A 24,574-nucleotide genomic window follows, 5' to 3' on the forward strand; every position below is an offset into this window, starting at 1 on the left:
ACTTGGGCCTTGAAAAGCAGTGAAAAAAAGTTTAAAAACGATTACACGCGATTTTTCTCTCGATCTGTAGGAAGATTGTAAGTAAATATGTTGAAAGCTCGCTTATAGCTTGGTGTTCTCGAAAAAGATTCGCCAAAGGCCGCTAGACTGCCACTACATGAGTGAAAAAGTGTGTTTGACAGGTATTTCCTTGCAAAATATGCGATGTGCAAACGAACGGCTTATGAAAAATATCCTATTTTGATAATAAGTTTAATATAAATTGTTTGTTGCTTTGGAAATACGTTAATCATTGTCTAACAGAAAAAAGTGCAAATAGAAAAATAACATCGCAAATTTGTAAATAACAAACGTTTCCAGATTTATAGCGCGGAGTGCAAAAAGTCATATTGTTTAAAAATGCAGATTTGAAGCAGTATTTAATATAAATATTGGGGTATATATTTATTCTCCACTTTGCGGCCCGCAAATCTCTGAAAATGAGTACTTGCGGACCTCTGGTTAAATGAGTTTGATACCACGGTGCTATACCATAGGACTGACTATATTTCATTATTCTCACTAAGTTATTTTATTTATTTTTTAAGCAAGATATTTGTACAACAACAAGTGGCCGGATACCCCAGACTAGCTTTTAAATTAATCCTTCAAAGATAGGGCTTTTATTATTCAGATAATTTCTCAATTGTTTCTTTACTTAACTTATGACTTAAATTAAAATGATTGAAATTTAATTTCAAATGATTCAAGCTTATAGTTTGTGACTTATAACAATTTACGGAAGTACTTCCTTTTGGTGTACATTTTACCTTCCGAAAAGCATAATAAACAAGACAACCGAAAAAATAGCTGACACCAATCTCCATGTAAAAAACGCATACACACTTTAGAAACCTGTAGTTCAAATCTGACTTTTATTCAATTTCGTCCATTTGCGCTGATTTTTTTTGTCGCAGATTTATCGTCAAGAAATAGTTTACAATCTTCCTTACGTTACTAACAAACCATACGGTCTTACAATGCAATGATTAACATAGATCCGCGCTATAAGCGCTTTCGTTTCGCTTTGTGCTACGCATTACTGAAACTGCTACATCGCTAACACTGGTAGAGGAACAATAAATAACTTAAAATTGATCAGCCCTCGGTTCGGTTTCGGATTATTTCTGCTTTGCGTTTTTTCTGTCTCAATCACATCGCGAGTAGCAAAATCTAGATAACACGAGGCGTCCTTACAAATGAATGCATCAAGTCGGGTTTAGGCGGCTTCGTATCAACCGTCTCCTCTTCTACATTAAAACTTTCACGACTAAGAATAAAACTTATGTGTCAAACTCCATCCGGAATACGATCCCCGTTCACTAAGCATTTGCCAATTTTCTTAATTATTCACGCCACAGATGAACGGACGTTGGTAGGGCACAGAGTTACAGATGAAGGGGATGTTTGTTTGTTAAAAGTGCGTCGATAAAATACACCAGTGTCATCATTGACCATGTGGGAGGTTTGTGTACACTCTTATAAATATCACAAAAGATCATCACGCATAAAGACGGTACTCTGCTCTATCGTCTCGCTCTATGCGATCACTATCCAAGACACTAGATGGCGTACCTTCTGGGCTCTACCAGTTGGAAATTTCTCGCGTACGTTCTAGCGGAGGTTTCCTAAAAAGTGGTTAGAAACGAAACACGAGTGAAATGAGTGATAAAGATCGTTTCAAATGCGGTTAATATGTGTGTGTGTTCTTACGGTAGCATTCGCGAGAGGGCCACTTTGTGGAGCGATTGAGACATGGCAGCAGCGGATGCAATGCTGGATGTGGAGTCCTGCGAAATCGTACGCTGGATACCTTGAGGAGGCGTTTGCTGAGCCCGCCGGAACGGATAACGCCACGGAGATTTGGGAACATCGTGCTGGAATCCACGGTTTTCAATGCCCATCTTATCCGTGTGTTGATCACGAGTCTTTGAAGATAGACGTCTACATGCAAGGGAAATGAAATTTCCGTTCAATTCATTTTGAATAGCAAAATTTACTCGAACAGTTAGTTACCTCAGGATGCGAGATCCCAGACCGGGAGGCTCTTCAAGGCCCTTGCTGTTGCGTTTACGATATCTAACGTCATGAGACTCCTCCAGAATCACGTGCCGATCATATGGCGTGTCATAGTATACCTTAAAATGTACGCAAAGAGAGTTGAGTGTGTGAGAAACATTCTTTAAAAGTAAACATCGTTTTGCCTTACCTCCAATATGGTGGAAAAGCGATGAGGCCACACAAGATCAATGATGGAAATGACTAATCCGATCGCGAAGCATAACACTCCTGGAAAATAAGAAAACGAAACACACACACACACATATACATGAGTCTGATGAAACGGAGCTACCCAGGGTCGGTCAAGCAGGCGTTGAAAAAGGGTAGAACTTACCAGCGATGAGTACGAGATAGAAGCACCAGCCGAGATGGAAATCGATTCGTGCCCCTTCGATAACGATCGTCAGCGGACGCTTCGGAAGCATGGAGCTGTAGCCGATGCTGGCCCCTATCAGCAGTGCACCGGTCAGGGTCATCGTGTAGGCACCGTAGCGAGGTACCGCGACCAGCAGCAGATTCATCAGGAGCCACGCGGCAAACGATGCCCTAGAAAGTGGAAGCAGTACAAATTGAATGTCACACCGAATTGAATGTTTCGCGCATCGCGCACAATACAGTACCATAGCAGAATGCTGGCATAGTAACCGGCGGCCCGGTACTGGCCGCCCCAGGCGAACCCTTCCTGGCCGAGGCTGAAGTACTCTGCCACCGTCAGTATCGGGTAGGGTAGTCCGCGCTGCAGTGCATCGCGGTAGGAGTTGCCCATATCGTTCGCCTGATTCCAGCTGAATCGCTCGTTGAAATCAATGTCCGGCGGTGTCCAGTTGCCGAGCGGTAGCGCCGTCAGGGTGATGTTGATGTGCATCAGCCCGATGTGCGCACCGATGCGGGCGGGCAGCTTCTCCCGCGAGAATGCACGGTACGGTGCAACGATCGTCGATTGGGCCACATGCCAGCCGGAGCCAAGGCGACTTACTGCGCGGTTGGAGGTTGGAAGTCGTCGGGGTCACGAGATGCACAGCAGTCGAAACGGCAACAAACAAACAAACAAACGCACAAGGAAGGAGAGCCGAGAAGTTAAGATCTTGGTTAGTTTCGTTTAGTGTTTTAGTGCCCGGGGCCCGCGTGACCTTGGTGCGGAAATGGTCACATTCTGCGGTAGCGATTGTAAGCTGATTGTTCCGGTCCGGTCGAAACCTAACTCCTACTACTGCTGCTACGTGTGGAAGAAGCTATTGGCTGTTTAAGCTGCTGATGAGTCGCTTTTGCGAACTGTTTTTCTTCTTGTTGTGGGTTGTTTTTGCGAATCCCATTCAACCGTTTCCTCTTCCACCCGCTCGATGTGATTTTATTTTTGCTCATTAACAACGGCAACAACTTTTAGAGTGCTGGTTTTTGGGGGGAACAAAAAGTAATACGCACAAAAACTGGCGACTCATTTAAGTCGACAAAAAATACTTCAAATCCCGACACAGCTTAAGAGCAAGTAACACGGACCAGCGAAAAGGCGCACATCCGGGCATAGAATAAAGTTGCTGTGGAAATGAGATTTAAGCATTGTAAGCGATGGTATCTTTGATCATTGTGGCAAATGTTGAGCACCGAGGGAAGCCCGCCTAGCTCACCATGAAGGAAGAAGTGACGATCGTTTTATGCTTGATGCTTAACCATGGCTAGAGCAAGACAAAGTTGCAACCCTAACCTGATGTTTCATTGTGCTGTTCGCAACAACGGTTTCAATGAAATATTAATTAATGAGCGGAGTCTGCCTGCGTGAGAGTATTAGCAGCTAGGAAGGAAATTGTATAAATGCTGTACAGCACACAGGATATGGCTGATAAGCTTGAATTTAGCACTACCATCTGCATTTTTGAGGTGAAAAATAGTTCTAAAATTGTAATTTAGACAGAATTGTTTAACCATGTCAAAATAATTATCTAACAAGGCGCTAATATCAATAGATATTTAAGATATTGCATGGAAGATGGCAAAAGAGCGACTTTAGAGACTAAATATCAATATCAAGTTTTTGTTTCCTAAAACAACTGCTCCTATAACATTAGTTTACATATACACTATTTACACTATTTTTTGCTTACCTAATATGACTAGTCCAACAAACAGACTTAAGGTAACGGTAGTGAAAGTTGTAAATTTCTGTAGAAAAAAAGAAGAAAACGTAAATAATAACACCACGAATTAAATACATTTGTCTCTAAGCCATAATCACCCAAGGATATATCAATTAAAAGAGTATGCTTGCACCGATGTTATTAATTGAATGCGTTAGGTGCATTTGTGTAAGGTACAAATTATAAATCTCTTGCCCACACACGCCTCGATATAACCATACACAGTCGGTACAAATAAATCACTTAACCCGTATGTTTCTCGATTGCAGCTTCTAATCGTGCAATAAATCAACCAAAGCGATCAATTTAGCGCAACCCTAGTAAGCAGCATTTAACCTGCCTCTGCTACTGTTTGCGCCCATTTAAAATTCCGCCCAAACCGGGCGAAAACAGAGACAGCGAGAGAGAGAGAGAGAGAGATCGTAGACTAAAAAAGGGAAAGAAAATCTGTAAAACACAAACCCACGGAGGAATGCGTTTCAGCTTTCTATGTTAACAAATGTTTGCAAACATCAATTTATTGGCCATCAATCAAACACCGAATCGCACCGGGTGCAAATCACTGACCGGTGGAGACGAATTGAGCGACGTGATCGGCTCTGCCGGTCAGTGCGTGACCAATCGCGGTAGTTTGTGGGACCAAGCTGTGGGAGGTTTGATCATAACGTGCCGAAATTCACGCGCTTACCGCATGCCCTGGCTGGATGGTTGGTTTGCTGCAACCGGGACGAGATCGATCGGTTACCCCTTGTAATCCTAAATGAACTGGCAGGAACAGTCGTGAGCGCAACGTGCAACATCGCCAACACGGCGCACGGTAATAATAATTTCTCGACATGAATTTATGCCGCATCTCATTAAACCCATTAAAATATCTTCCAAAAACGGGCACCCTTTGCGGACCACCGTGAAGCGGTGTGGGCTGTTTGACTAGTGCAGTCTAACAAACGTTGGTACAATAATATCGAGCATTGCGTTAGTTTGCACTTGCGCGACGGTACGCTACGGGCGGAAAAGTAGCGTGCAAAAACCTGGCAAGGTTGAGGCGATCGTGCAATAGCTTGTAGTTGACGATCGAATTGTTTCCCTTTGGCATGGGGCTTTTTACGACGCCAAATATTGATCCACGATAAAACACTCTGCTTGAAATGGTTAAGCGTACGGTGTAATGTAGCGTGTGCAGTTGTTTGAAGAGATCAGGAATCGGCTGCCCACAAGAATATTTCAAGTATAAGTGATAAAAAAAATTGATGTTATTTCATTTTATTTCACCTTTTCAAATTTGAACCTCAATGCAATGAATGTTGCGTATGACGAATTAACAATATTGAGTTTCTGGTTGTATCACAGTTGTATAGTATCTGAATACCAGTTTAAAAGATTTGACAGTTGTGTATGGAACGAGCAATAGAAATTGAATAATAGAAACCCTTCTGGTAAAAATTAAAACGTCTTTCATCTCGCAAGCCAAAGATAAAGAACGTATTGTAATGTACTGAGCAATTTACAGGGGTTTCCAAGTCAATTTCGAATAAGTACATCATTACAGGGTTTTGCAAGTCACTTTCTAATGTGCACACAATTATTCACCGCATCGAAGACAGCAAGTTTTTCAACAGCAGTTAATTGGTTTATTTACTTCAAAATGAAATTTCAGTTTTAACACATGATTTTCAACACATAACAAAGAACTTCCAAACTATTATTATTGAAATAGAAAAGGAGCCGGTGGTTATACAGTCGTTAACTCTTACGACGTAACAACATGCCCATCATGGGTTCGAGTCCCTAGTAGATCGTACCCCCTTACGTAGGACTGACTATCCTGCTATGGTAACAATAAGTCACTGAAAGCCAAGCTCACTTCACTAGTGGGTACAGGCAGGCTTTGACCGGCAGCGGTGTTGTGCCAAAGAAGAAGATTATTGAAATTAAATATCAGATTGATGTGGATTAACATCTTGCACGCGGTGAATAACAATCCACATCAATCTGATGTTTCATTTCCATCGTAATAATTTCTTCAGCATGATTTTCAACAAGACTCATGCTGGATTGAGCTTGACAGTTCTTTTTAATGTGTTGAAAACCATGTGTTAAAACTGAAATTTCATTTTGAAGCAAATAACCCATTTCACAGCGGTTGAAAAACATCTTCGATGCGGTGAATAATTATGTGCACATTAGAAAGTGACTTGGAAAACCCTGTAACAATGTTTACATTCGAATTTGACTTGAAAAACTTTGTAAAGCTTCAGTCCATAGACATGATTTTTAAACATATCACCTAGAACTGTCAAACTCGATCCCGCTTGAGAAGTATTAGAAGCTTCATGTAGAATAACCGGTAAATTATTGTGATGCAAATACAACTTTTGGCTGTTAAAACATCTTGCAAGCAATAAAACATTTTGTTAATATTTTAAATTGGTTCGGAAAACCATTTAAATGCATATTGACCAAAGAAATATGTTTGAAAATTAGTAAGAAATGAAAGGATCATTTAGAAAAATACAGTCACTTCTGTGCCTTCATCTGGTGCAATCAATCCTTGGTTGGGTTTATGTTTTTTTGAAGACGCTCGAGAGCACCCAATATTTGACCCCAAGTATTCATAAAGAGTTATTAGTAGAATAGATAAGAAGAAAATATTGGCAATTTAGTAGATCTGGCATGATGATGCAACGGATAATTTTCGCCCATAATATTTCTTATAAAATGTTCCTCCCATTTTAAGAATTTTACATGAAAAATTAAGCTTTTTAACTACTAGCTTTAATTTTACAGTGTTTAGCAAACATTTCAACACATCGATTTGATATGTGCGTTACAGCATCTCCACCTACATACCTGCTTCCTTACACCCGGGAAAATGACCAGAAACGCCAAATACACGGTGGCGAACATCACACAAACCGCCACGATGGAGACATCGCCCGTGACGGGGGTACGATTAGAGAACGAGTAAAGCGTTGGCGCTCCGTCATCGCGGAACGCGTCAAACCAGCCCTTCATTGTTTAAAGGGTTCCTATTTTGAATAACGTCTGTGGAGACCTGCGGAACGAGAAGAGGGAAAAAGAGAGAATGTTACTGAAAAATATGCAAAAACGAAACACGGATGAAGGCATTTGAGAGGCAAAGGCAAAATTGCACCACAAGTCGGTGTATTAGATAACGGGTTTAGGGTTTAGCGGTGGTACCATACATTATGACACCCATTGCGAAGAAACAATACCCCGGAAGAACACTAACACAGCTTGGGGAACCCTTAGCGATTTGCACCTGTAGAAAACGGTGTAGATAAAAGTGTTCAGCCCATGTTGGCAGCAGGTGAGGACAGTTAAACAGGAGGCAAATATAATTAGTCGTTTTAAATAATTGGACTTTTGGTTGAGTTTCCTTGTTCGGGGACGAGTTGACGTATCGTGGACGTGAACGTACTTTCTCGAGTTAAAACGGATTACTAGTGCACACAGTAATTGTACGTAATGGAAAGTAAGAAATAATTTAAAAAAAGTATTAATATAAGAATTTTCTCATTAACGACGAGCAAAAAAAAACTACTTCAAAATAGAAACAACATCATCGAACCAACGCAAAGAAGCAATAGAAACCAAGAAGAAGCATGACATATAGTGATGACATGTATCTCATTTATCAGATGCTCACTTATCTCATCTAACGTCTCTCAGCACTTGCGGAGGTAAAACGGGCTGTGTTTTTTATGCGGAATTTCAAAATATCATTACTCATGCCCACAATCTACAACAACCACCCACGTAACTGTTAATAATGCGGGGAGTGCTGGTTTGTATGCGAGTGAAACATATATTAAACGATCAGCGATCATGCATTATTCTGTTGAAAGATGTGCGTAGAGTACAAGAAGGTACGTCACAAAATGAAATATTTGAATTTTTTAAATGATATTCTTTTTTAAACATTTACTAAAAGCACTGCTAAGTTATGTACTACTATACATCTCCTTCCTCCCTCCTTTAATGCACCACCATGAGAACATAGAACTGCAGCATTCAAAACGAAGGGAGCTTGCATTCGAAAATGCACCTCACTATACAGCTATGGCCAAATTGTGCACAATTGAATCCGTTACAATTGCAACGTTTACTTGCACCAGCCACATGTGTGCCCGTGCACAATGTCGGTGACGCATATGTTGCCGGTGGGGTAATTGGTAATTGTGTGTGTGTATAGCTTGCAAAACTATTCCGTAACCAAACAGGGCCACTGATTTCCGCCAAGAAGTTAGGATGTTGTTGCTGTTGTTGTGTGCATGTGTTTATTATGGTGTAACTATCCAGATAGTAACTGGATTCTCGAGCTTATATCTTACAGACAACCGCTATTGCAATATAATTTTAGGCTAGCTTTAGGCAGGTTGTACATATTTTGCTCGTATTGTTTGCCAACTTGAGAGGGATTGTGTCTCGCTGTTCTAAATACTGTTTCGTTGTAGAATGATAGTAATTTATGATCTACTAAGAGGTATAAGAAATGAAGTAAGCTGAAAAAATAACAGAATACTAGGGTAACTGTACCAGTATTCAGCAGTGTACCTGTTTTCGGCAGGATACCTAAAAACGTGTAATTACGCAAAAACGCGTTGACAATAGTCTCCACACATATTTTTTAAATAGAGATACACTCATTTGTTATTCATATACGAAGTTTCACATGATTTCCTTGCATATTTTTACAAAATATCAAACAAAATGTGCAGAGTTCAACATGTTTCGGCAGATTTGCTGTCAGCCAATAGTTCAGCAGGTTTCATTATTAGGAGAACCAGAGCACTAAAATAATGAAAGTGTAGTTTTTAGGAAAGATTATATGCTTGTAGAATTTATTCTAGCCCGTTTAGAATTTAAAAATTACGAAAAACAAGTTAATTATTCACTTTAAATACTGCCGAAAATAGGTACACGGTATACAGTCAGTCCAAAAAGTATTCGTAAAGTATTCCTTGGTAAAATTGGATTTTTGGCCATTAAACCGCTTCTTTCGTTAGATAAACCGTCAAGTATGGCTGCTTATATGGCAGTTAGTCACACAATTAGTGTCAGAAAAATGGCCAAACTCTGATCAAATTAAGGAACAATGCCTATCACATATTTTGTAACCTTCAAAAATGGGTAGGATAGGTTATGCATAAGTTAAAGATACGATTTTCGCCATCATGCTCCAATCATTTAAGTCCCCCACCTTTAGAGCCTCTCTGACCGCTTGAAGTGCAATTGAAACAACAGAAATGCATTAATTTAGAAGGAAGTCACCAGCAGATTGATAATAATAAGTTTAATTCACGTCTACGTAGTGTTTGTCCAGTGTAAATAATTAAAAAGCTAGATGGACGAATACTTTTTGCGCTCCCATCAAATGACTTTTTTTATGTATTTTGGTTGCTATTGCACTATGCTTATTTTTTGCAAAACGTGTGTATTGATGGTCCCTTTATCAAACCTCATCATTACTTTTATCGCCCCATACGTATTGCGGCCATAATTCGCATTTTTCTGTGAAATATTCAGCTAGACGAATACTTTTTAGACTGACTGTATGTTGATTTTTGACAGATCAATGCTATGAGCTCCTGCCGAAACTTGGAACAATAACACACTTTTGATTTTGCTAAATAATCATTTAAAACTTGATTAGAACACTACAAAGCGTATGTCGACACATAAAATCACATTTTTTGTATCAAATATCACCAATTTCACTGTAAATAATCCAATAACTTGAGAGGAAAATAATAATTCGTGAGCCAGTACTCTATAGCCGTCAGGTAGTCTTATTTCTTCAATGCCTACTTTGTTTGTAACGTAAATCAAAATGACTGTAAAAATTGCCCGCAAAATACCCAAAATGGGCAACATAAAATTAATAATTTAAGTACTTTTCAATACCAATCTTAGAAAAGTGAGAGATTAAAACTGTTTCAAACATTTTTGTCTACCTTTTGACATTAATTAAAACATTTACCGACCCGTATTCGCGTTGCCGAAAATAGGAGCAAAGCCTGCCGAAAATAGGACCAAACTGCCCAAAATGGGAACAAAAACGGTGTTCGCATTTTCACGAATTTCTCTAAAAAATACATTTCAATCGGCAAATAACAAATAGCACAACATAATACGATAGTTTATCGTTCAAAATAATATTACTTTCATGTAAAATAATAAAAATTGTAAGTGTACCAGCAGTTTTTGTGAAACTGCTGCACTAACCTGCCCAATACTGGTACATGTACCCTAGTAATGATTATTAAATTATTAGAAATATTCAGGCCAATCTACGCTTTTAGTTAATCATAAATTGTGTTAATGCTTGAGATATTTCATTTAAGTTTTAACTATGAACACATATTTTTAACACGTTTAATGGTTATCGTCACAAAAATATCAAGTGAAAATTTCGTTTAGCTCATTGCTAAACACTTAACTACATAATGAATTGTATAACAGGCAGCAATAACGTTGGCTTGTTATATCGTTTACGATTGGTCAACAAGTTTGAAACGCTACCAAATCATCTCAATCATATAATTTTTCTCCTATAGTGAACGTTTGAAATTAATGCAATCCATCTGCAATAGCATTGCATTTTTGTTTCAATCTCAAGGAAAAACTCCTCATTGATCTTCGTTTGCCAAAATGGCTTTTGCATCATTGCTGCCATGCGCTGCACTGATTGATAGTTATTTGACTATGGTTGATTCAATTATGAACGGTTACCGGGAATATTTACGCCGTTGCTGTTACGATCAAGTATATAAATTATTTTTTCTAGTAAATTTCCATTAAAGTTGTATATTTAAAAATCACATCTTTAAACATTATCCACACATTTGCTTAAACAAACCATCGTTACGTTGAGCAAAAAAGACAACGCAACAGCTAAAAGGAGGTCAGCGCTTTATAATCTCATAAAACAATGAATATCATTTGTTACGATGCTATTAATCACCTTCCCTCACATGGCTTGTACAGTGGCCCTTACAAAATATAACAACGATATAGATGGACATAACTTTTCCAACCCAATTCATTGGATCGTATTGAACTTTCGGCTAAAGGTTACGTTTCAACAGTTGCGGCAAAGCGTCCGATCCCTCGCCGTCCGAAGCTACATGTGCAGCAGCTTGGGAAGACATTTACTGAATCAATGACTTGATCTTTGGCGTTGAAGCGTTAGACGCCGCGAAGAAAATGAGATTTCTGATGAGACCATCTGCTGATGTGCAACAATTTGAAAAGTTTTGATATGGCTTAGTGGGGTGCAGTAGATGGAGTACGGTTTAACAAAAGTGAGCCTAAGAGACTGGCATTAGACAGGTCAGGTTGTAAGTAGCAATCTTCTAGCAGTGATTGCTACCGGCGCTTGCATTGCAGAAAGGAAGCTTAATTCATTCCCACCGCACAGGAAATGCTTATAAATGCGTAGAGTTAACAAAACTGTAGAAGGTGTGAAGCTATTTTGAGGTAAGAGTCGATCGTTCGGTTGTATGATTACACACTTGGAAGTAAATGAACCGTGTCATTTCCGTTGGTGAGTAATCTCGAGGATTTATTGTACATTTGGTTCGAGTAATATTAAGTTCGGTGCAGTTTGTGGGTAGATATGTGAGTCTCTACAATGTCGTGGTTCCATTCTCATTGGAAAATTGAGTACTAATAAGCTTACGGAATAACAGCGCTTTTAACATTTTTAATTTATTTAAAATTCAATTTAAATTAATTTTTGCATGATACATATAACAATTTTATATAACTAATGATTTTTATTCATCTATGCTAATAAATATAACCAACGCAAAATCGATGGTTCCATGATACTTCATTCGATTTTTTATTTGAAAGACATGCAAAGCATAACAAAATAAGCAAGTAATTATCAGGTCCGCTGTCTACAGATTATGCTGAGTCAATGGCCCTACACTAAGCTACCTGATCCATCGCCTATAAGCGCATCAAGATGATTCGCAGCTTCTTGACATGTTGCCTATTCACTGATACGTCAAATTTAAATATCGTGATGGTACCATAAAAAAACATTATCAAGGTCATCCACAACTTATCGGCAAAACTAAGGTCGAAGAGCTGGAAAGATCGACTATTCTTGATGCTTGTTTGGCCCGGTAATTTGCTATGCTTACAACGTTCAACAGACGTCCCACAACATTTTGAATTTGATGGAGGATGCTAGATCAGTTTTTATACTTTGTTTTTGTCTTCCTGTATTACAAAGTTCATCGAATTCGTAAAATACATACTCAAGGATAAGGATTCGTCAGTTCGAAGTAGTTGAGTGTGCACTATTAAGTGGCCAGTAACCTGTAAAGGCATATAAAATTAACCCTACTGCCATTGACCCTTGCGAACGATCGATACGTTTCTGCTTTCGCAGATGCAGCCACTGAATATCTGAAGTCCGCTATGCTGATGGCCCTGATGTGGCGTATGCGTCACCACTGCGTTCGGTCAAGCGGATTTATGAATATTTACACGTGCGTTGTCTCGAGACGGATTCGGGTTGTTTTGTTGAGTCGTTTGCGTACAAAAAAAAAACACAGCCTACCATGTGTCACAGCATTGCAGCGACTGTGACGGGGCTCGCACTATTCAGCGTACGAATGGTGTCCGGTTTTACCATTCGCTTGACGATCGGTTCCTTTTACGGACGGAAAGGACACAAATTGCATCCGTAGTGGGGCTCTTGCGCAGGTTGGGTGGGGGAGAATGGCCAAGAAAAATGTGACTACCGGCGCCGTTGACATTCGCCGAGGATAACCACATACCGGTGGAAGCGTGTTGAGGTGATAGCAGGAAATAACGCACGACAGCTTGAATAGGGTTGGGAATTTCGCGTTTCATGCAAAATATCCAACCAATTACAAAAGGAATCTAGACGTGTGAATTGTGTTTTTGTTTCAAATCATTTTGGTTTGGTGATGAACATGCAGATTGTCACGTGTTAAAAAGGGTATAATTATGATACAATGTAATCATAAAATTATAACAGTTAATTAGCATATAGTTTTAATTCTGTTGCATGATCAGACTGAAATCAATTATTTCACAAAAACCAACTTCAATCAACAAATTATCACTGTCTGAGCGTTAAAACAAACTGTGATATTATTCATTAAAGTGCAAAACCTTGAACTCTAGCAGCTAGCCTTCGACTGGGCCACGATCGTCATCCATATTATCAATGCGAAGTAAACATAAACACACTTGCACAAACGTACATACACACATACACACAGAAACATGCATTCTGACTGCAAGTATCTATGCTTGCTGCATTACGGTAGCAGTAGCAGCTTAACGACAGCAATCAACGAAGGACAGTCACGTAATATTAAATCACAAATCGATTCGACACGATGATACTGCTGAACGTAGCCGGAGCAACCAGCGTGCGACCCACTCAGTACAGGTTCATAATTATCCCTAGCTGATGAACGGAAAAGCCCTGCGAAGGGCAGGTGACTTAAAACGCTAAGTGCACAACCAGTACTACCGGTGGCTCTTGCGGACCCCTGTCCGGCCCTGCCTTTGAACGAGAGATAAGTGTATTAGTAAGCGTAGGACGGTTACCATTGCCACTGCACCTAATCCCTACTGCTCGGGAGGGTAACACTGGCAACACTTCTACCTTTTAGAAGCACTAAACGAAGGGTTATAATTGACATTTTCCTTCGCAGGTGTACGCAATGCCTCAAGTTTACTTCGGACCCACTACGATGTACACTGACCCTAAGCGGAGTGGCGATGTACATCATACATTAGGTCGTTTGATTAAATACATGTTATGTTCGCGCTCGTTTACTTGCTCTTGCTAATTACTTCCTACCACACCGTAGATCTGGAGAAGTTGCAGAGTGTAAGATAGATGATATATGGGCGCTATTTAAGAGCGAGCATCCACAGTTATCGCCTACACGTGAGTAGTAGGACGTGAAGAGTGCATGTTTGCTCTTTGTAACGTACTTAGCAACTTGTACAAAGTAAAATGTAATTCTAAAAGGGTAGATAGATGTAGGGTTGTACAATTTAGCGGGTTTAGTTATACAGGGCAAGAAAATTACTACTACATATGAAGAACCTGGTTTGAATGGGAATATGAACCTGCCTTGCTTTGAAGAGGCTATTTGTATAAGCCACGGCATTGAGACACAACGATTTTTCAAATATCATTCCTATGTCAGAATTTTGATTACAACAACGTAACTGTTTTGGTGTGTTCCTGTATGCGGCACATGAATAAACAGCACCAGTTTAACGCGTGTACCTTGGAGGACCATCGAGAACTTCATTTTACGATACGCCTCGCAGCGACAACAACACTTCAACGTTCGCGATCGTGTAGTTCTTGTTTGGTATGTAACGGGCACGTAGCGGGAGAACGTGCTGGTCATATTTCCGCATACGCAGTACCATCGTACCAGGCTCGGCTGGTCAGCTTTACCGATCGGAAACCCTAACAACAAAAAGTTAAACGTCCCTCTCAATGGCAAGCGGACAAGCGGACGTACACACTCGCCGTAACCTTCAAACACTGTTCGAGGGGCGCAGCTAGTGTTGCGGTTGTCGAGCGCCGACAGTTCACTGGACGTTGGTTATTTTCTTGGGGTTCGATTATGATTTATGATTCGAACGGAGTTCGAATGGGGCAATGGAATTCGAGCAGTGATTGAAATTATTAATTCCGGTTGTGTGCGCAGACAGAGAGAGCGCGTTAGCTATAGCCATCACGCCTCACGGTATTACATCCCATAATTATTCGCCTGCCAAAGTACATATCTGCGCTAACACGTGCAAGATGCTTGGTGCTAGTAGCATTTTTCCTCCCAAGGAGGAAAATATACCTCCCCCTACACAGCATCTGTCCTTCGGCGGGAATCAGAACACAGGCAACATACGACCATGGACGGGAAATGTCAGATCGCAATTCGTAACGGCAATCTTTACGACCGAGATTTCCCCGTGACGGAATGGTTTCACAATGGTCCACACTAGTAGCTTGTTTGGAGTGTTCGGGCTTGTATTTCTCAATGGGAAGTGTATAAATTATTTGGCTAGCAAATTGGTGAACGTTGTGGCCCGATCAATCCCCAGTCGTCGGCTCACATATCCATTTCATGGCGGTGCTGGTTCCTTTCGGTGGCGCTGGCTGAAATAACCGTGGCTTCAAGCTTAAACACTACCCATGCACGACAATCGGCCGGGTTTGATTGAATTGCAAAAGATTAAATGGAATATGGCGAAAATATCTGCTCGCAGCGTTGCAATGATACACCCAGTACCTGCCGAAGGAAGTTCAAAGCGGGATAGAGCTTAATTTACGGTTTTTGCAGTGCGGGGGCACCCCCTTCACTGCTTCTTTCAATTTGCTAGTAAAAGGCACGACAACGGAAACGGTGGCACGGTCAGGTTATGAGTTATGGATCAATTCCGGCAAAAGTTAAACGGTGTTGGAAGTGTTCGAGTTTGGTGGATTTATGCTTTCAATTTGAATGGCGAAGAGCAGTGTGAGTTGGATTGAAGCGCTTTACCAAATGTTGAGGATTAAATCACCAATTTTTTTCAAACGATTTAAACGATTTTCAAACAACAAAGATTAAGTACAACTAACTACAGCTGTTGATGTTTGCCTGCTCACACAACGCCTGTATCTTGCTGTAGAAGAAGTTTCAAAGCACAATCAAAACGAATTTGGCTGTCTTTCTGGAGCGAGACATTGACAGTTGATAATTTCATTTGCGGTTAGATCGATTGAGATACACGTCTTGAGGCACACAACCCAACCACGCTCAATGGTGAAAAATTGCCACAAAAAACGGTTTGTACAAAGCGATCTTGTGCACAATCATCCCACCGTGGGTTATTTATTCATCGTTTATTCTTGAGCCTCCGGAGCACCTAGACGACACGAAAAGCTAAGCTTCATCTACTGCTTCTTCGTCTTCTTTGGGTCTGATTTCTTCAACGTTAATAGCCCATCGGCACGTCCCGCTGAGAAGGACCAACAATTTGACTTACCCTCCTCCATAGGTTTTAACCGGTCGATTATCGTTTTGCGATGATATATCGTGTTTTCGAGCGGTTCGGCAGCCTCCCCGTGGACTGATCGCTTCAAATTAGGGCTCCATTTGTTCGCTCTGCGACCGATCGGAGGCAAAACAAACAAAAGTAATTAATTATCGATTCATTTTTCTAGCCCTGCGGGGCTACCTTCCCCGTAGTCTGGTTTGGTTGCCTTCCCCGTTCAAACGAACCAAGCTGGTGGGCAAGTTTTGGTCCCAAAATGTATGATGTAAGCTGTATCTCGCAGCTACGACAATCGATGGCGCCCCGTTTGTGGCAAGCATTTGCGTTTCAAGCGATAGGAGTGAAACTTGCAGTTACACAATGCGTTCGATTTGGAGCCCAGTTGCACTAACATTTAGAGAGAGGGAGAGAAAAAAATCGACCGATGCACACTCGCTTTTTATCGGTTACTTCACACCAAACTTTCCCTGCGTAGGAATGCCGGGATCGCGGTTAGAAGAACTGCTCCTAGTCGCGTCGAGTCGAAACGTTTCACACCGCGTCGTCACCATTGGCCGTTTCGAGACGATCTTCAAGACGCATCGAACCGAGTCGTAAAGTCTCGCACTGTCGCAATCCATCGATCGTGACCAATCATCCTTATTTTTCGTACCGATCGTGACAGCGATTTAATTTATGTGCCCGTTGTGCCAGCTTGTTATTTTTTCTCACTTCTGACGAAAATGATTCGTGTCCTGAAACGTTCACCGTCAAGTATTAGGGCCGCTTTTTTACCATACTAAAAATATGCTCTCCTTCATTTTACCGTCCTGCGTCTCGATTGAGACGAGTTCAGCCGCTGGTATGGCATCTAGGGTGACCGATTTTACGGTAACGCTTCTTGGAGCGACAACCGTTTTGCTGCTGCTGCTACTGATGGTGATAAATAAAGTTACATTCGGTGACAAAATAGTGCTCCATAATGAGGTATCAGATTTTATTGCTGCAAAGCTACCTATTGTAGGCCATTAAGAAGAGGAAGGTTGAAAGGTTGGTAAATGTATTTAATACTGTTAGCATGACATTTTCAAGTGTATGATAATTAATCGAAAAAAAGATACAGTACAGTTCAGATTAAAACACAACGTCCACAATGATGTTGTTACCGTAAAATTCCAACACGAAAAATTGATAATGTAATAACAATCAAATACTGTCAACAGAGGGCGCTGCTCAACACCAATCCAAAGCAGTAAAGTAAATAAGTTTGCCACAGAGTAGCATTTTACAACTTTCTTATTGAAAATTGCCACCAAATATGGTCAGGCACCATATAAAGACAATCGGTGGAAAATTTAAGATATCTGTGAATAAAGGTGTAGCAAGCTAACTGCGCACAAACCAACGCGTAATGAGGTGTCACATGTAACGGCGCGTAATCGGTACAATAAATGATCCAATTAGATTCCAATTTCATGTTCTATCTCAACGAGGAAGCCATACCACATAAAACCTTGCAAAGTGTATTGCTCTTGGTTGTTTTCATTCATGCAGCATTTTGATTACCCCTTTACGCATGCATGTACCCGTTTCAATTACATGCCTCCCCGCCGTTACTACCGGTTGATGACGCTGGTACAGTTGGCGCCAACTGAATGGAGAATTTGTATGCCATTCGGCACGCAAATTTCATTTCGGACAGATTTCGATTCGCGGTGGTTCAGTAAATTTGGCAAGTTAACCTTCATGGCCGCGTGCAGTTGAATGTACCATGCGTACCGGGTAGGAAAACAGTTACTTCGGTTTGGTTGGTAACAGTATTCTCACCTTTGTAGTTTATTGAACTGATTTTAATGATTATTGGAATATTTTCCTATTCGGGAACGCTTATTTAAAGTGTCCAAAATGAAACGCGATTTAAATTAAATATCATGTTTATGTTGGATGTGTGTGGATCATATCATTTAGATAGCGTTAATAGTGAAACTCAATTAATGTTCAAAATCATCATCCTTAATTGGACAAAAACCCACATATATACACATACACATATTGAAAAGCATGAATGTATCGATGTACGATATCATGGTTAATGCGAGATTAGCTTTATGTCAATTTATAGGAGCATTAATCTCAACTCTACGCCTGGTCACGGTACGCCAACGAACGCCTAAAGGTGTTGTGCTTGGGAAGGTTTTGATGCTTGCGGAGGAACTCCGATTTGATTGGTGTTTAAAGACATGAATCTGCATAAATATGTATTCATGACACTGGCCAGCACTATAATCGAAAAAAAACAACATCGAATGAAGCCCTCCTTCCCCCGGGGGACCGGCACTTATGGTGAAACCCCATTGCACGGTTCATGTTTTATTGATGAGCTGCCCGTACGGAGCTGCTCTAAAGTGTGCCGAGAACATGATGAGTAGTCACCGCTGTGTTCCCTTTTCGGTTTAGTGTTTGAACAGTGATTTTGCCATCTTTTATTTGTTTGAATGTGCATCAAAAGGTTGTAAATTGCGCTGCGTTTATCCCTTAGAACATTAGGATGAGCGGCGTAGTGCAGCTTAGCGAATATAAGTTAGCGAATGGTTGCGTATTTTTCAATGAGCATTCCAATACCTAAGGTCACTGGATGGTTGGTGGTGATGGCGGTGGAAGCCTTGGTCAAGAAGATACTACTGAGAACCCTACCATAGGCTACGATTTAGCTTTGGCGACTACAATGCCATCACCAGATGAATCTAACATTTGATTTTCATGATTTGAAATGGTGATACATAACTAAATGTCTGTTTGTTTTTGTTGTTTTTTTTTGAAGAATATTTTGTGTAATTACATAAAATTAAAAGAAAAAAGACAACATATTACCGCACAATACAACAACAAAATCTATTTAAAACTGACTACACAAAGGACGCTGAGCCTTTAGCATTTAAATGGCTGATCATAAATCCAAAAAGATGAAACGTCTATGCAGACTAGCACTGCAAGAACGCGGCTCGAAAACCCTCCCCGTAAACCGATTTCGGTCGAGCTTTTGTGCGCAAAAAATGGTGCTAATGCGCAGTCGAAGCCATTGAATGTGTGCCGGGGTCTTTTAAGCAGAAGATTCCCACCATTTGCCACCGTCCGAAACTGTGGCTTTGATGGTGAGCTGCGATGATTTGTGGTTACGAACGAACGACAACCGGCAATACGCTGAATAGGTGATGTTCTTGTCATCTATTGTTAAACACGTCGCTGAACAGCAGCTTAGTATTGTGCTAGTGCGTGTAAGACACAAACAAACAAACCAACACACACACACACACACACACACACACACACACACACACACACACACACGCAAAAGCGTCCTACCATGCCGATTGTTGAGTTAAAATTCAGCTATAAGCAAAACAAATCGCCTTATAACTGACAAACTTGTACTGACTCTCTCGTCTTCGTAAGACTGTCGTCAGTGGAAATTATGAAGAATTTTTCTTCTCACATGTGGTTGAGTAGGGGCTTGGGAGAATGGGCATAATTCAATTAAATCCCCCCGACAATCACAGCTCAGGAGATGGAGACGCAACACCAACCGTCACGCTACTGGTGGTAGTAGTTGGTTGATTACCATTTTCCAGCAACTCCTGGTTACTGGCCACTGGTGTGGTGCTTATTAAGCCACCACTAGACGTCTCATTTGAAATTTTAATGAAACACTCCAGCGCGAACAATCTTCGCTTCGACCGTTTGTCCAACGGCTTAGCCCTGGGCTGAATAATACTGCACTACGGGAAGAGAACGAACGAGCGTACGTACGAACAAAAGCGTCTCTTGCAGCTGGCCAGGGTCAGAAAAATTAATCATGAACTTAGGGTAACACGGCTTATGGGCGAAGTTAGGTTGGCTGGTGCTACTGGCTTTACAACTTTACAATTGGATGCGGAAAGGACCTAAAGTGTGCCACTGGTCCATGATGGACTCGGTGAGCTACTACGAAACGAAATGCATTGAATAACGGTCATGGCAGTCTGTATTTTGTGGCAATAAGTTCTAAAGGATTGAGTTCAAGGATTTTACATTATTAATGACCTTTTATCTAATTTTGTTTTAATAAATCTGAAATAATTTTTGCATGTGTGTAAGCACATGTAATTGTACTGTATAGCTTTGATCTACATGTTTATCAATGGTACATGTTAAATCAATTTTTATTAAAATTTTATAGACAAAAATTAAGCCAAAAGTTTGATGTAAAAGTGCTGGAGACACAATTTTATTCAGTTTATAAATTCACTCTTCGTTCCATCGATATAGATAGATTTACATCGATTTACTACTAAAATTGTGTTTTAATAATATAGGACAGTTTTTTTTTCCTGAATCGGCAGAACATTACAAAAAAGTTGTAGTTCTTCTTGTTATTATTTCATAAATACATCTACCACCATGGACATATGTATTATTTTGAACATTCTGTCTATACAAATATCGATTCAATAATAATATCGCTCAATACCTCTATTTAGTGTTTGACTCTACATGGTAAATTAATATTTAAAACATTTTTAACAAAACGTCACGATAGGTGTTATCTGCATCAATTATCAGGAAAACTGAGTGCAAAGTTCATCACGAATTTTAAAAACTATACATGCGCCCTATTTTAATTATCTGGTTTCATAATTTTCTACTTCATGCCAACCACACTCTGTAACTGCAGCGCGATGATGAATACACCATTTCCGTGCATCGAAATACCCGCATCCGAGCGTGTTTCACCACAGGAAAGTTTCTTAACGCCTTTGTACGTGCGATTCAGTGCCGCCACCTTCGCCCGGCGGCTGGCATTGCGAGCGCAGCGTGCGCTACCGGTCAGGCAGGAAGCTCGAAGTACGGCGCAACCTTTAGCTGATGTAAATGTGGCGTGAACGAATCTGCTTTACACATCTCATCTTCCTCCACTCCCTCCGGCAGCTCTCTGGCGCCGTGAAGTGAGCGCACGTGTATATATGTGTGTGCGTGTATGTAAGCGAGTGTGGAAACGGTGATGGAGTAGCAAACGTAAGAAAAGAACGCTTTCAAGCTTTGTTAAATCCAAGGGCTGCTACTACTAAAAACGAGGAAGCGCTGTAGTGGGCACTATTTCGCTGAGTGCCTTTGTGATCGTTTAACAGGAACGCTAGGAATCTATTACTTCACACTCAATACATAAACTTTCGTAACATAATTCTGGCATCCAAAGGGAAGCTGGTACTGTTTGTGCTTTTGCTCTTCGGTTCACGGCACATCGGGCAACTCGAACAAACGTACCGCGCCACAAGCATGTAGGACAACTTTGGACGAGCTATTAAGAAAAACACTCATAAACCGCTGTTGAGGTTACGTCAACAGCCCACGCAGACGTCGGCGCCGCCATCGTCGAACGCTTTTGTTGCGACGTTTCGATGCCTTTGAAGTTCATTTATTGCTCGTTAGATAAACAGAGCCCTCGATCGCATAATTAATATCAATCCTTCTCAGCGGGAGAAGACCAAAACAAAACAAAAAAAATAACGATCACCTCGACAAATAATCGCGTGCATCATCTTTCAGTGATTCCCTGGTGCCCTGCACGTGCGCTAGCCAACAAAACAGCAACACTTCAGCACGAACAAGCAACTACACAATGGCTTACAGACTCTCTAGCGCCCCAGCAATGGCGCGTTAGTGGCGAAAAAAGCGAACATTTACTTACCACACGCTACAGTTAGGAGATGTTTCCACGGTGTGCTTTACAGCCGGCAGAAAAGCTGCGTCTTTTGCGGGGGAACTTGACACCGTGACTGTTGTGCCGCCTGCTGTGATCGTGGTGGAACGTCGTTGTCTTCGCGGTGGAATTATTCAACCATCGGTGGCTCGTCCCGTTCGGCAGATCCGTTCCCGGGAGCGTACTCTTCTGCTATAATTGACCGTTTGATGCCGCTTGGCTAGGTCGTCGAGCAAATAATATGGCGCACTTGGAAGGAATTCTGTCACAAAATCAGTTCACTCACGTGCACTAGCAGACTCTTCTCCTGTCGTATTGCAAAGAGCCGTGCCGTCGAGTATGTTTTGTGTTGGGATGGAAAAGAGCAGAACTCCTCCGAACTGTGTGTGTGTGCACACTGCAGAGTATCGATGGATGAAGATGATAATACTGCCACTGAAACGGCGCGCGCAAATGCACTACGCGAAACTACAACACATCCACCGTCAAACGGACACCTTTTGAGAAGACACACACGGGTACAACCACGAACGGTACACTACACACGGCTTTGGCACTCACAAATCAGCCTCCTGAGATCGCGGTTGCAGTGGTCGAATCACGTTTACATAATCACAAACACACTGCGCGTTTGGTGCTTAGAGAAGCGCTTTCTCTGGTCGCTCTCTATCTGCTCAATTTATCTCTCGCCTTATCTCACACCCGTTCACCGCCTAACAGCTATTTCACACTTTTGTACGTGCATACTACTAAAGGAATAAAAGTATAGATGCTTTAGTACTATAAATATTCACTCACTTTCGTTGTGGATGGTGGTTGGTGTAGTATGTACACTAATAAATGCAAAGTGCAAACGACACAGAGTACCTTATCAAGCTCCTCCTTTGTAGTTTAATTACAGTAAAAAGGATAAAGTGTTATACGGAGGTCTCTATTATTCTTTTTTCGTAGCACGATAAGTAATTTAAATTTTGATGAAATGAATTTTATTACAACATTTATATACTCATAAATATTAAACTAAAACATCACCAGTAGCATCACCATTTACGACGTACACACATAGCCCACAAATGGCTCTCCTTAAGCATTGCACCATCCCACTTGGTTCGCGTTTATTTTCACTTTCTATGAACACGTTTCTTCGGTTTCGGTTTCGTTCGCACTGCAACACCACAAACCCCAGTGCATACATTTCTTTCTCCTATGTGCGTTTTCGCTTTCAACCGTTCGAGTTTGCAGAACGGACCAAAACATAGACAAAGCTCCACCACGCTTGCCCGTACCCCGGGTTGTGTGCCTGTTTTTATTTTCATTTTTTACATTAACGGAAAACGGAGAAAGGAAGCGGCCAGAAAATCCAAAACCGACAAATTGTGTCCGAACCGAACCGAGTGTTGAGTAATATAACGGGTTCGCGATACCAACTGGGTACTGGGCGCGGGTTGGCTGTTGCCTGTTTGGCACGCAATGTTACATCGTTTGGTGAAATTATTTAATCGCTAACGAATCGGGACGGCTGGAGTGTGTGCTCCTGCCCCGCCGTATTCTCCGGTAAACCGGATAAAAGAAAGTGAACGCTCAGAGATGATAACTATCGCAGCAACGGCGCGTTACAGTGGCCGCGATGCGCCGCGTGGTAATGTTAGCCCGGAAGAGGTGCACCAGAGCGGAAATATGTGTGTCAGTGGAATGGTGTGCAGTGAAAAGGGAACTTCAATTTCGTTTTATGAACGAAATTTTATGTAATACTTTTTTGAGCACTGAAAGTAGTTTGTTGATGTAAGGCAAATAATATCACAAAGAGAGGTAATAATATCTCAAAGAATTTACACATTAAAGCCGACGAGTAATTTTAGAATTTTATCACAATTCAATCATTTAAAATCACATCATTATGGTTACACCGCACACTCGAAATTAAGAAAACAATATATCAACCATCCCATCAACCAAACAATCAAAACAACATCAAAAATCGGTTGCAAACTAACCGTAACTACACACAGGTTGCTTCCGACGCAAGCGAATGTTCTGTTCAAACTGAAATATGCTCCCTCTCGGACGAAATGTTTTGTGTGCGGAATATTACTTCACACTCAGCGGCCCGATCCACCACCTATAATAACAACCGACAACGAAGCAACACACACACATAAGCACCGTCATCTGGCAGCAACGCGTAGATCGTTCATCCGTTGTTGTTGTTGTTGGGAAGGTGCCACTGGGCGGTTGGTGGCGATCGTCAACGTAACCGAACGCTGGCGCGGTAACGGCAATCCCAACGGCAGCGGTGTGTTGTTAGCGTTGTTGGTGGTGCTTTTTTTTTGCGGAAAAAGATCACGTCCGCAGTACATGGTATGCTAGTGTTAGTGACGGCGACCCGTCTGTGGGCAGAAAGGGCGGCCGAGTGCGTCGCTCGACCAGTGTCGATGGCGGTGGCAACGGGCAATAAGCGTCACCTCACAACCACCACTAAGCGACTGGTGTCGGGCCAGCTGCGCCGTACGTGGTGTGCGTCCTGGGAATTTTGCGGAACTACCCCATA

At 41.3% G+C, this 24,574-nt stretch overlaps 1 protein-coding gene across 2 annotated transcripts; it reads right to left on the reverse strand.

Annotated features, from left to right (window-relative positions):
- Positions 1-895: 895 nt before the first annotated feature.
- LOC120957577 (dual oxidase maturation factor 1) lies at positions 896-24,164 on the reverse strand. 2 transcript variants are annotated; one of them, XM_040379851.2, is made up of 10 exons: positions 24,021-24,164; positions 22,015-22,772; positions 7,083-7,287; positions 4,200-4,257; positions 2,721-3,075; positions 2,435-2,646; positions 2,249-2,328; positions 2,056-2,177; positions 1,753-1,983; positions 896-1,667 (listed from the first exon to the last, which is right to left on the reverse strand). In XM_040379851.2, exons 3-10 carry the CDS (start codon positions 7,245-7,247, stop codon positions 1,625-1,627), a joined length of 1,266 nt encoding a protein of 421 aa, XP_040235785.1. In that variant the 5' UTR covers positions 7,248-7,287; positions 22,015-22,772; positions 24,021-24,164; the 3' UTR covers positions 896-1,624. The 2 variants fall into 2 exon arrangements, with proteins under 2 accessions (XP_040235785.1, XP_040235784.1); XM_040379850.2 differs by having other exon boundaries at positions 22,015-22,775.
- Between the last annotated feature and the right edge of the window lie 410 nt (positions 24,165-24,574).

The sequence above is a fragment of the Anopheles coluzzii genome, chromosome 3, assembly GCF_943734685.1.
Source record: "Anopheles coluzzii chromosome 3, AcolN3, whole genome shotgun sequence".
NCBI lineage: Eukaryota > Metazoa > Arthropoda > Insecta > Diptera > Culicidae > Anopheles > Anopheles coluzzii.

Excerpts from the sequence above, each read along its gene's own strand:
- LOC120957577 (XM_040379851.2), bottom strand. The coding sequence starts at position 7,247 with ATGAAGGGCTGGTTTGACGCGTTCCGCGATGACGGAGCGCCAACGCTT. Across the intron at positions 2,647-2,720 it reads TATGCCAGCATTCTGCTATG|GGCATCGTTTGCCGCGTGGC; the intron begins GTACTGTATTGT and ends TCCACTTTCTAG. Across the intron at positions 1,668-1,752 it reads GCCCTCTCGCGAATGCTACC|GAAACCTCCGCTAGAACGTA; the intron begins GTAAGAACACAC and ends ACCACTTTTTAG.